The 13,666-nt window shown below is 34.4% G+C and overlaps 1 protein-coding gene across 7 annotated transcripts in view; it reads right to left on the bottom strand.

Annotated features, from left to right (window-relative positions):
• Positions 1-13,666, bottom strand: part of LOC123535083 (translation initiation factor IF-2-like) — a 54,293-nt gene that overhangs the window by 13,708 nt on the left and 26,919 nt on the right. For 5 of the 7 annotated variants that reach the window (XM_045317624.2, XM_045317621.2, XM_045317619.2 and 2 more), the window contains 5 exons: positions 13,174-13,302; positions 11,925-12,158; positions 6,762-6,882; positions 4,458-4,588; positions 2,260-2,434 (listed from right to left, as the gene is read on the bottom strand). In XM_045317624.2, coding sequence (XP_045173559.2) covers positions 2,260-2,434; positions 4,458-4,588; positions 6,762-6,882; positions 11,925-12,158; positions 13,174-13,302 — 790 coding nt within the window. Of the gene's footprint in view, positions 1-2,259; positions 2,435-4,457; positions 4,589-6,761; positions 6,883-8,853; positions 8,872-11,924; positions 12,159-13,173; positions 13,303-13,666 lie in introns of all 7 variants that reach the window. The other 2 variants (XM_053520060.1, XM_053520061.1) reach the window with 2 other exon arrangements.

Here is a 13,666-nt window from a genome sequence, read left to right as displayed (position 1 = left end):
TCTTACTGTGTTACACATTCATGCCAAGTTATTTGAAAATCCATCCTTGGATGACAAAGATATGGACCGGACACGAATGCACTATCATGAAAAATGACCTTTAACGTCTAAGTGTGACCTTGACCTTTGAGCTACGGACCTGGGTCTTGCGTGTGACACGTCGTCTTACTGTGGTACACATTCATGCCAAGTTATTTGAAAATCCATCCATGGATGACAAAGATATGGACCAGACACGAATGCACTATCATTAAAAATGACCTTTAACGTTTAAGTGTGACCTTGACCTTTGAGCTACGAACCTGGGTCTTGCGCGCGACATGTCATCTTACTGTGGTACACATTCATGCCAAGTTATTTGAAAATCCATCCATGGATGACAAAGATATGGACTGGACATGAATGCACTATCACTAAATATGACATTTAACGTCTAAGTGTGACCTTGACCTTTGAGCTACGGACCTGGGTCTTGCACGCGACACGTTGTCTTACTGTGGTACACATTCATGCCAAGTTATTTGAAAATCCATCCATCGATGACAAAGATATGGACCGGACACGAAAATTGCGGACAGACTGACAGACAGTTCAAAAACTATATGCCTCCCTTAGGGGGCATAAAAATTCTACATTGCAAGCAGTGTCTTAAACCCTCAGCTGTGAGAGGTCAATGCAGGACATGTAGGCCTCCTATTTAATCTTGTATTGAGCATGCCTTCTGCAATCCTAGTTTGAGGGGAGCAGTGGTCTAGTGGTTAAGGTGTCGGATGCTCAACCCGGAGGTCGTAGGTTCGAGCCCCACTGGGGTCATGTCCACGCCTTCTCATATGACACCAGTACTGGTTTTTCCAGGAAGCTGACTCAAAGTGGTTCAAATAAGCTTAAAGCTTTCATCACAATTGAGCTAAAATAGATTAGTATAGACTAAGCCCAGTTAGATTATTTTACCATTTATTGTGGCCAGGTGGTTAAGGCATCTGCTTAGAGAAAAGCAGTTTGAAGGTTAGAATCCTACTGGGAGCTATTCTACTGTGGCTGGTTAGAGAACAGCAAGCAAGTTAAAGAATATTTACTGGCTGCATGCCAGACTTGTGCTTAACATTTAAAGGGCAGGAAGTCGCACAGTAGTGTCTCATACGCCAAATGTCTGACCCTTTCAAAAGGGATGACACTACAATAAACTAGATGTGTGTCCATAGGACACTGGTACCCCTTTTTACTGTCACTTCTGTTGTTAATGGTGGGGGGGGGGGCAGGGTTATGGATACTACAAAACATCAATAAGAAACACAAGATAAAAAATAAAAGAAACTAAAAGTGTAAAATATGTTTTTCATGGGTTGTAATGGGGGTGGAGGGATGGGGAGGGGGGTAAGTCCCAAGTCCAAAATAAAACCTCAGGTGAACAACTCCACATGCTTAGCAACATTCCTATAGTTCCATGGCTCAAGGTTAAATACTTTTTTTGAGATGTGTGACACAAACTTTTAGGCCCTTCACAAATTTTTTATATTTTTGACTAAGTCAAGGGCCCTAACAGTGGTCTTGCTGAGTGAAATCCCAAACAAAACATTAGATGCGTAATTTCACATGCTGAATAACTTCCAAAATTAATGGTTTCATGACTCTTGGTCAAATATCTTTTAAGATGTGAGAGACAAAATCTTTTATACATATTTTTTACCATGTTAAGGGCAATAACTTTAGTCTGGCTTAGTAAAATTTCAAACAAAAGGTACAAATTTCACATATTGAACAACAATCCTATGATGTCTGACTATTCTAGTTCAAATACAAGACACAAAATTGGACAGAGAGACATTCGGACAGATTGGCAGATGGACAAGGGTAAATCTTAGTGCATGCTCTAAAAAGTTTGGGCGGTATAATCACTCTACTCATTTCATTTTACATTTACTTCAAAAACTGTTACATATCTCAAATTTGACTGGTATGTTGTTTTCTAGACATGTATCAAATTCAAGCTGTTGTAACTTGATAATTCTCTTTAACCCTTATCATGCTGGATACGATTTATTCTGCCTTTGCAACCAGTGAAGATTATGATCAGCCTGCACATCCATGCAGTCTGATCATGATCTGCACTGTTCGCCATTCAGTCAGTATCTTTTTGGTAAGCACCCCTTTTAACAGTTAATGATACTGTCCAAATTGAAAGATGGACGAGTTCATTACTGAAATTTAGCAGGGTCAGGGTTAATACATGACTGAACATCTTTTAAAAAAAAAACATACCTTGTTTCAGACTTTGTAGGGCTTTTTCGACTTGTAGCACTCTTTGACCTTTGAGACCTTGGTGAATGAGCTGACCTTGACCTTTTATCCGAGGGTGTCTCAGTTCCATAGCTACGGTCTTTTGCACTGTTTATGTAACGCATGTATTTAGTGTATTCTCTGTAACCATGTTGACCTGTAAATATACATAAAATTAACTGAAACAATATACATGTACACTAGTAAGTTGATATCTATTAACAGGAATTTTGGCACTGCTTATTTGATCATATACTTAGCATCTTTTTGGTCCATTCTGTAGAAAAATTTATTCCAGGGAAAATTGCCTTTTTAGCTCGACTATTCAAAGAATAGGTAGAGCTATTGGACTCACCCATGCGTCGGCGTCAGCGTCCACGTCCGCGTCCTTGGATTTGATTAAGATTTTGTATGTAAGCTGGTATCCCAGTAACTACTTGTGGGAATGGATTGAAACTTCACATATTTATTCTCTGTGCTAAACTGACTTACATTGCACAGGTTCCATAACTTTATTTTACTTTTTTACAAATTATGCCCCTTTTTCGACTTTTGGTTAAGTTTTTTTTATTTAAGCTGGTATCTCAGTACCCACTAATGGGAATGGATTCAAACTTCACACACTTGTTCACTGTGATGATCTGACATGCAGTGCACAGGTTCCATAACTCTACTTTGTATTTTTACAAAATTATGCGCCTTTTTCGACTTAGCTGTTTTTGGTTAAGTTTTTGTATATAAGCTGGTATCTCAGTACCCACTAATGGGAATGGATTGAAACTTCACACACTTGTTCACTGTGATGATCTGACATGCAGTGTTCAGGTTCCATAACTGTACTTTGTATTTTTACAAAATTATGCCCCTTTTTCGACTTAAATATTCATTTAATTGACAAGGCTGTTGAATAGTCTAGTGTTACTGCCCTCAGACAGCTCTTGTTTGGTATATTCTACATACACAGTCCTTTTCAGAATGAAGAGAGGGAATTATGGGTAAACCAAAGAATCTTGGGTAAAGAACAAGCAAACCAGTTGACAACTTTTGCCAGAAGTGAAAAATATTCCAAAAGCCAAAGGATCCTGTAGGTCTTTTGAAATGTACATATACATTAACTGTAGTCAGACTGACCGCATGTTTTCTCATATTTATCAAGTACCCTTTTCTACTCAAACGAATTTGATCTGTACACTGAAAACTGGATGTGATCACTACACTGAATATTTATCTACTAACAAATAGGTGCAGTGGTCATAATTTTCAGGTATATAAATAATTATGTAGACTTACGTGTGAATATTTAAAAGTTACTAACTGTTTAATACAGCTGTTCTACTTGTTAAATTAATAAAGGTTACAGCAGTATCTAATATCACCACACTTTTAATTCAATTTGTTTATTTCTCAATTCATGACTTAATGACACTTTTAAGTGCAAAAATTAAGTTTAAGCCTTATCATGCTGGAAACGATTGATTCTGCCTTTTTAGTCAGTATCTTTTTGACAAGCACCCTTTTTAGCAGTTAATGGTACTGTCCAAACTGAAATATGGTCAAGTTCATTATAGAAATTGAGCAGGGTAAGGGTTAAAGCACTATGAAATCATGTAACCAAGGGAGAGATCACTTATTTTGTTTTTTTTTGGTTTTTTCCCCCTGGAAATACAGAGTTCCCTGTAGAATGTCATTGCATTCTGTTCACTTTTTAGTGTCTAAGTAGCGAGTGTCATCAATGTATGACTATTTTAAGAACCTATTCATATAAATGACTGTAGACAACCTCTGGAGTGTACAGTAATGCTGACAAGACTGACTTTGATTCTTGTGGCTCCAGAAAGACTTCTCCAAGAAAGAAATGTGCCTGTTGCTCTGCAGTGTGCCTTGACTAACAGAGGTTATTCTGTGTTACTGTGTCATGTATACAGTTAAATGTTAAATCAAAATATGGTTATTTCTATGTTTGGTACTTTTTATCCTTCTTAGCTCTTGTAGGATCATATACATGTGTATATCTATGATTTTCTCCCCTTACCCCTCACTATCACTTCTCTTATGACCATATTCATCTGTGATTTTCCCTTTCCGGATCATATTTCTCTGTTATTTGCACCTATCACCTCTTTTGGGACCACATCTAGCTATGATTAAACCCTGTATCATGTAACCATTAATCAACAAACCTTTTTTTGCCTCCATTTCTAGCAGTTTTCTATATTGTTCTTGTTTTAACTGTTTCATTTTGTCCATGTTATATATCTTCTCTATGCTCCACATGTATATCTTCTCACCCATACTCATGTTTGCAAACTCACTGTGGGGTAAAAAGAAATAAAAAAAAGTATCTTAAAATTTAAAATATTTTATCTTTATTGACAGCTTAAAATAAAACTTCCAGCTTTATTATATATATCAGAGTTTTCTATGCAGGTGTTGAAAATATTAAACAAAACACTTTCAACAAATGGAGAAACTACTTGAAACAGTCATTTAGAGAAATTTACATTTATTTTATTTGGCTGTTCACAGCCTTGAAGATAAAAAATGTGTTGTAGTGGAAAAACAAAGTGATGTTTATGACGCTACTGTTTTAAACGATATTAAGGCAATCATTAAATGATAACGAATTGCTGACGAAAACATACTGTAAATAATATATGTGCATTGATTTAGTAGAACACCAGAGATGTTATATTTATGTATGTATTTTATTATGAATTATATCAATGGTCAATATTTATGCAAGGATTATTTTTCACAAGATGTAGGGCCTCGCGAATATAGCGAAAATTAAACCATCGCAAAAATTTTTGCTTTTACAGTATGTGTGTGTGTAAGCTTATTATAGTTGCCACTGATAAACTTTATGGTCACCTCCTCCAGACGACTGTCAGTAATTTCACTGAATGGATAGTGCAAGATACAGAATAATTCCAGAAGCTTCCGTGGTTCTTTAAAATGCAAGGTGTAAAACACCCATGCACAGGACTCTTATCCCAATGTAAGTAAGTTTTAGTTGGAGAAGTGGGGGCTCATACTCATGACCCTGGTTTTGTAGTCAGACAGTGTTATCCTGACCTTGATCCTACACTGACCCTTTCATCAACAGAGATTATCTGCTGACACCAGAAGCTTGATGCCTGTATGTCCAAACTTACTCAAATTCTTGATTAAAAACCTGCTTACATTTCAATGTCAGCATGACCTTGACCTTTGATCAAATTTTTTTAATAAGGACCAGCTCAAATTTCAATTTCAGCATGACCTTGACCTTTGATCAACAAATTTTAAATAAAAAACAGCATAAATTTCAATGTCAGCATGACCTTGACCTTTGATCAACAAGCATAAATTTCATGTCAGCATGACCTTGACCTTTTATCAAAAGCATAAATTTCAATGTCAGCATGAGCTTGACCTTTGATCAACAAGCATAAATTTCAATGTCAGCATGAGCTTGACCTTTGATCAACAAATTTTTAATAAAAAACAGCATAAATTTCAATGTCAGCATGAGCTTGACCTTTGATCAACAAGCATAAATTTCAATGTCAGCATGAGCTTGACCTTTGATCAACAAGCATAAATTTCAATGTCAGCATGACCTTGACCTTTGATCAACAAGCATAAATTTCAATGTCAGCATGAGCTTGACCTTTGATCAACAAGCATAAATTTCAATGTCAGCATGACCTTGACCTTTGATCAACAAATTTTTAATAAAAAACAGCATAAATTTCAATGTCAGCATGACCTTGACCTTTGATCAACAAGCATAAATTTCAATGTCAGCATGAGCTTGACCTTTGATCAACAAGCATAAATTTCAATGTCAGCATGACCTTGACCTTTGATCAACAAGCATAAATTTCAATGTCAGCATGAGCTTGACCTTTGATCAACAAGCATAAATTTCAATGTCAGCATGAGCTTGACCTTTGATCAACAAGCATAAATTTCAATGTCAGCATGACCTTGACCTTTGATCAACAAGCATAAATTTCAATGTCAGCATGACCTTGACCTTTGATCAACAAATTTTTAATAAAAAACAGCATACATTTCAATGTCAGCATGACCTTGACCTTTGATCAACAAGCATAAATTTCAATGTCAGCATGAGCTTGACCTTTGATCAACAAGCATAAATTTCAATGTCAGCATGAGCTTGACCTTTGATCAACAAGCATAAATTTCAATGTCAGCATGAGCTTGACCTTTGATCAACAAGCATGAATTTCAATGTCAGCATGAGCTTGACCTTTGATCAACAAGCATAAATTTCAATGTCAACATGAGCTTGACCTTTGACCAACAGAACTGTCTTAACTACTCACATTATTCAATTATTTTATAACATATAGTCAACCTTTCCACAGATCTGTCTTTCAAATTAACCAGCATTCACCAGCAAAAGCAATATACTCCCTCTCCCTTCAAAAGGGCCAGTTTGAAAAACAAGAGCATAAATCAACAGTACAACATACCTATTTGTGAAGTATTTATTGGGTGGCAATGACATGCGACTTCTGGGTCGGTCATCATACGCTGGTAAATTTGACGGTGACAGGCATGTTGCATGGCGCCGTGGATTCACAGAGTGTTTAGCTGTATAAAGAAATAGAAAATACTGTATATGAGAAACAAAATTAATGACCTTTTTGAGGTCAAGTTTAAGGATGTAGAATACCTTTGAAAATTTCTGCAGAACTCAAAAGGGAGTGAAGGTTGACAAGTTCCACAAAAAGCAGAACGGAATAAGTTTCATTAAAACTAGGAAATTTAATGGTGAATATAATAATGGTTTCATTGTAACATTAACAACATTATAGCTAAATCATCTCCAAATATTTAAAAAAAAAAACACCCTGTTTATTGTTACATATGAAACTTCATGATTTTGTGGTATTCTACCTCCTTAAACAACTATACCAGAAGTTAGTCATGAATAAGTAAGTAAGGAAGTTGTAAAGTGAATTATATTAACAACATCATTAAGATGAAATTAGTGTGAAAAGTGAATGTTTAGATAATTTGTGAATCTTTAACCAGTGAAAAATATTAAAGTTTAGTAAATTAATTAAGATTTAATTAAGTGAGGCTTAAATATTTGAGTGTGTGAACAGTATTAATCTATGTATCATTATCAAGTGAAAGATGAAAATATGATATGAGCCGTGCCATGGGAAAACCAACATAGTGGCTTTGCGACCAGCATGGATGCAGACCAGCCTGCGCATCCACGCAGTCTGGTCAGAATCCATGCTGTTCGCTTTCAAAGCCTATTGCAGTTAGAGAAACCGTTAGCGAACAGCATGGATCCTGACCAGACTGCGCGGATGCACAGGCTGGTCTGGATCCATGCTGGTCGCAAACCCACTATGTTGGTTTTCCCAAGGCGCGGCTCATATTATAAAACATGCTACATGTTAGATACAAAATTAAGAAAGCATCACTCTCTAAACTGACATGCCGAGTTATGTTTTAAAGCATTCCAAACATGCTAAAAATAAGAACACAGAAAACAAGAGGTACTGCCCAAGCAGACAGCCTGTAAATGGACACTGTAGACAACTGTCCAAAATGTCTCAGGTCAGAAGGCTGAAGAATTTTCAATATATTTGTTAAATCCCTTTTCCTAGAAAATGGATCAACAGTTTACATTTTGGTTCAAAAAGATAAAGAAGTCTTCTCATCACTTTAATGATTCATTCTCCTTCCCATTCTTCCCCCACAAAAAATTTAATTAGGTCATTTTTTGACAAAAGACTAATAGGGTATACTATAAAAACCTATTTTCAGGCATTCCCACAAGAAAATGTATTCAACACTTTACTAAACTTATGCAAGGTTTGACGGAAGGTTTGACAGAAAGAAATCCTCTAATTGGAAATTCCAGGCATGCAAAAAGTGTGAGAAATTTTCATCTTGTAAACATGCTTAAATAAAACACAAAGCAATTATATCATAAACCTATGGCTTTTCCAAGAATGTTGTAGTTAGCTATTTGAATACTTCATACATATGTAGAAACAATAAGAAAAACACGAAGCAATCATATCATAAACCTATGGCTTTTCCAAGAAAGTTGGAGTTAGCTATTTGAATACTTCATACATATGTAGAAACAATAAGAAAAACACGAAGCAATCGTATCATAAACCTATGGCTTTTCAAGAAAGTTGGAGTTAGCTATTTGAATACTTCATACATATGTAGAAACAATAAGAAAAATACAGAGCAATCATATCATAAACCTATGGCTTTTCCAAGAAAGTTGGAGAAAGCTGTTTGAATACTTCATACATATGTAGAAACAATAAGAAAAACATGAAGCAATCATATCATAAACCTATGGCTTTTCCAAGAAAGTTGGAGAAAGCTGTTTGAATACTTCATACATAATTATGTAGAAACAATAAGAAAATAGAGTAAAAAAAGGTCTATATAAAAGTCTGAATGCAGAAATGTTGGTAAAGAGAGGGAAAGAATATAATATGTCATTGTAAAAGCAAAGAGATTCTCTCTAACACAAACTGTAGATAATTCAAAGTTTGGCATGTATGTAGATGTACTTACTCTCATGTAAGTATGCACCTTGTTATGAAACAGAATATACTATGAACATTTTACGAAACAAATTATACAGATTTGTTATGAAACTTATGTGAATATAAATAAGTATAAACCTTTTTCTGAAAAAAATCATAGGGAGAATTTATGTATGGACCTTGTTTTGAAACAAATCATAGAGAATGCTATCATGAATTTTGTTACGAAATAAATCACACAAAATGAAAGAATGAGCCTTGTTGTGAAACAAGTCATATAGAGAAAGTCACTGTAAAAATAAATCTTGTTCTGAAACAAGTCATTGAGAAAATATAACTCTGGGTCTTGTTATGAAACATCATACAAAATGTAAGAATGAGCCTTGTTGTGAAACAGAGAAGGTCACTATAAGAATAAATCTTGTTCTGAAATAAGTCATTGAGATAATATAACTCTGGGTCTTGTTATGAAACAAATCATTGAGATAACATAACTCTGTGTCTTGATATGAACAAATCATTGAGATAACATAACTCTGGGTCTTGTTATGAAACAAATCATTGAGATAACATAACTCTGGGTATTGTTATGAACAAATCATTGAGATAACATAACTATGGGTCTTGTTATCAAACAAATCATTGGGATAACATAACTTTCGGTCTTGTTATGAAACAAATAATTGGGATAACATAACTCTGGATCTTGTTTTCAAACAAATCATTGGGATAACATAACTCTGGGTCTTGTTTTCAAACATATCATTGGGATAACACAACTCTGGGTCTTGTTATCAAACAAATCATTGGGATAACACAACTCTGGGTCTTGTTATCAAACAAATCATTGGGATAACACAACTCTGGGTCTTGTTTTCAAACAAATCATTGGGATAACATAACTCTGGGTCTTGTTTTCAAACAAATCATTGGGATAACATAACTCTGGGTCTTGTTATGAAACAAATGGGTCTTGTTTTCAAACAAATCATTGGGATAACATAACTCTGGGTCTTGTTTTCAAACAAATCTTTGGGATAACATAACTCTGGGTCTTGTTATGAAACAAATCATTGGGATAACATAACTCTGGGTCTTGTTTTCAAACAAATCATTGGGATAACATAACTCTGGGTCTTGTTTTCAAACAAATCATTGGGATAACATAACTCTCGGTCTTGTTTTCAAACAAATCATACAAAATGTAAAAGCATATGTATGAAACAAATCATAGAATAAATATAAGAACCTTGTTATGAAATGAATAGAACATAATGCAAGTATGAGTCTTGTTATGAATCAAATCACAAAGAGAATGTCATTGTTACATTGTAAGTATGAACCTTGTTTTGAAACAAATTATAGGGAATGCACCTTGTGATGAAAAGATATATCATAAGTAAGAACTTTGTTATGAAATAAATCACAGATAGTGTCAAATAAACTTGTAATGAAATGCATCACAGAGAATTTAAGTATAAACCTTGTTATGAAACAAAACATAGAGAGTGGAAGAAAAAATTCTGTTATGATATTAATCATACAGAAAGTAGGTATGAACCTTGTTATGAAAGAAATCATAGAGAGAATGTCACTACAAGTATAAACCCTTTTAAGAAACAAACCACAGAATGTAAGAGTGAACATTGTTATGATAGAAGAATGAATTCTTTGACAGAAAATAAATAATGTTTGAGCTTTGGTTTGAAACAAGTTAAAGAGTCAACCATAGCAATGGTGTTACAAATCACAGAATGTCACTTTAACAAACAAAAGAAAAGACTATGTGTCATTCTACCGTATGTGGTGAATTTATAACTTCAGATAAGAAATTGCTGTAAAAGGTCATACAAAACAAATTCTGAAATGCACTTCTCCTAGTAATGCCTGTTACATTTTTAAAAGTTTACAAAATAATGACAATATTCATTTACTTCGAACATCGGCCTTATTAACCATTATTCTGAAAGACAAATGCCTATTGTGTGACAAAACATAATTATTGATCAAAAAAATAATTTGAATATATCAATTTTAGTCATTTTCACATCAAAGCATTAGTTCTTTAAGAAAGCACTAATACTTATATGAGCCATGCCATGAGAAAACCAACATAGTGGGTTTGCGACCAGCATGGATCCAGACCAGCCTGCGCATCCGCGCAGTCTGGTCAGGATCCATGCTGTTCGCTAACAGTTTCTCCAATTCCAATAGACTTTAAAAGCGAACAGCATGGATCCTGACCAGACTGCGCGGATGCGCAGGCTGGTCTGGATCCATGCTGGTCGCAAACCCACTATGTTGGTTTTCTCATGGCACGGCTCATATATAGTTACCCAAAAAAATTTCTTTTACATGTATATACAACCACTCCAATTTCTCTGTACATTTCACAGCAGCCAGCAAAATCATGTTAGTCAATTACATAATGAAAAAGTTACTACATTTTCATCAATGTCCCCTTTTCCACTCATTTTTCATTTCAAAGATGCTACGGAATGTCATACTTGTAAAACAATGCCTCCATTTGTGAGTTTGTATTGTTCAGAATTTGAAATTTCTTGTTTTTGTTTGTTTGGTGTATTAATAATTGAACAGTTTGTCAGCTACCAGCACCAGAATGTAACAATTGCCAATTAACATAACCTGTTTTCCAAACATGTCTAGAAAGAAAGACTTCAGACATATTTTCTTCTGTCATAGAAAACTGTTTGCGTCACATAGGCATCAAACTTACTACTCAATGTTGAACTTGTTCTACAAGTTTTTAAACATCTGCCAACCAGAAACAAATTTAGTTAACCCAATCAGTCCCACACAATAAAACAGCTGTTCAAAACAACCTGCTCCAAAGATGAAAATGTAGAAATGAGCTGCACCATGAGAAAACCAACATAGTGCATTTGCGACCAGCACGCATCCGCGCAGTCTGGTCAGGATCCATGCTGTTTGCTAACGGTTTCTCTAATTGTAATAGGCTTTGAAAGCGAACAGCATGGATCCTGACCAGACTGCACAATGTTGGTTTTCTCATGGTGCAGCTCAAATAGTTTCACTATGGCTGAAAAACTAGTCATCATCAATCAAAACGAAAAAAACCTTGATGTAAAGGACGTTTCTTTTGTTTAACAACAGTAACAGGTTCTTCCAGCGGCATATCAAACACGCTGGACAAATTGATAGACACTGTATCTGCCTTTCTCGACAGTATAGACAAAGTATCTGCCTTTCTCGACAGTATAGACACAGTATCTGCCTTTTCATCTCCTTTCCCTATGGAAACTGGTAGATCCAACTCCGAACAATGATCGTCACTCAAACTTAATAGAGCACCTGCATTTATAACCAATATATTTCTTTTTTACTTCAATAAAACACTTTAAATCTGCATGTTCTTCATTACACGAATTTGCTCTGTTTTGTCCTATTTTATCTTAATTCAACAAATACAGAATTCGCAAAAAGTGGAAAGAGAATCTAAAAATGCCTGTGAATATACCATGACTGTATGTATTAATATGAACTTGACAAATTCCTTGCAAAAACTTTGTCTTGGTAATTTTAAATCCTTTTGCAAAAACTTTGAAATCTTGAAGAAAAAAAATTAAGACCTCATGAAAAATATGTTTTCAAGTACCTCATTTTGGGTTAACAAATAAATTCTGGATAGAAAGTCTTAGTGTTTCGTAGCGAGCAAATTATATATATCAGAGACAAATGTGTCATAATCTTCAACTACTTCAAATTCTGTTTACAGGAATTCTGTCAACTGAATATAACTGAGTATGAATGAAAAGAGTGTTCAAAAATGAAAAAAGCTATAAAATAAAACTAACTAACTTAAAGTCTCCGATATTCTTTTTTGTTAGTTTTAAAGATTTCCTTGAAAATTCAGAAGTATGTCAATAATTACAGCAAATATTAAAGATGCTGTTTGATTTTGTGTTAATCAAATGCAAGTGATATTACTACAACAGAAAGAACAGTGTGCCATTTTCTGCAACATTTTAAGTGCAAAGACTACAATTTAGTAATAATGTGAATTCTACTTTTGTACTCAGAACACAGTATGGGTGTTTAATCGTACTACAGACTGGTTAAATTTGGCAAAATTTTTATTTAAAGATTTCAAAGAAAACAGCCATATTTGCATGGTCAAGAATTTGCACTTCCATTCTAGTTCAAGTTTTGATGCTTTCAATATACATATGATAAAAACCATTATCAAATATAATCTAATGCACAGAACATATACTGTAATTTCAATTCACCTAAAATGAATCTGTCTTATTGGAAGTAAGTTTTAATTTTGAATGAACGATAGATCTGTAAAATGAACAAATAATACCTATTAAAGCATTTGGTGGTCTGTGACTGGAATTAATCCATTCGAGTTCTGTCTTTATCGTGGGCTCAAACTTGGGTGAACTAGAATCCAAACATGATGTGTGAAATCTTGGATTTCTTGGTGATTCGGCTGAAAATGAAAAATAATTGAAAAAAGTACAAAAAATGTTAAAGTTGTTTGCAACATAAACTCAAATATACTCATTGCAAGTGTACATATTTTTTCTAAGTCCAAGTGGACTCAATTCTGCAATGCTTGAATCCATACTATTAAAGATCCTAAACATCTTTATTTCATTATGACCATGTGTATGAAAGTTATGTCCGAATTCCTTTGAAAAATAGTTCTTGCTGCAAATTTTTAGCAAAACTGACCAACCTCATCCCTTCTTCCAAAGAAAAAATGTTTGCATGGGTAAAAATATATCACATTTTACTTTATGGTGATCATTTGTATAAAGTTCAACTACAATTCCCTTGAAATTATAGAAGAA

Source organism: Mercenaria mercenaria, chromosome 12 (genome assembly GCF_021730395.1).
Source record: "Mercenaria mercenaria strain notata chromosome 12, MADL_Memer_1, whole genome shotgun sequence".
NCBI classification, from domain to species: Eukaryota; Metazoa; Mollusca; class Bivalvia; order Venerida; family Veneridae; genus Mercenaria; species Mercenaria mercenaria.
Note: the sequence above shows the minus strand (reverse complement) of the source record. Positions and strands in the feature narration are given on the sequence as shown.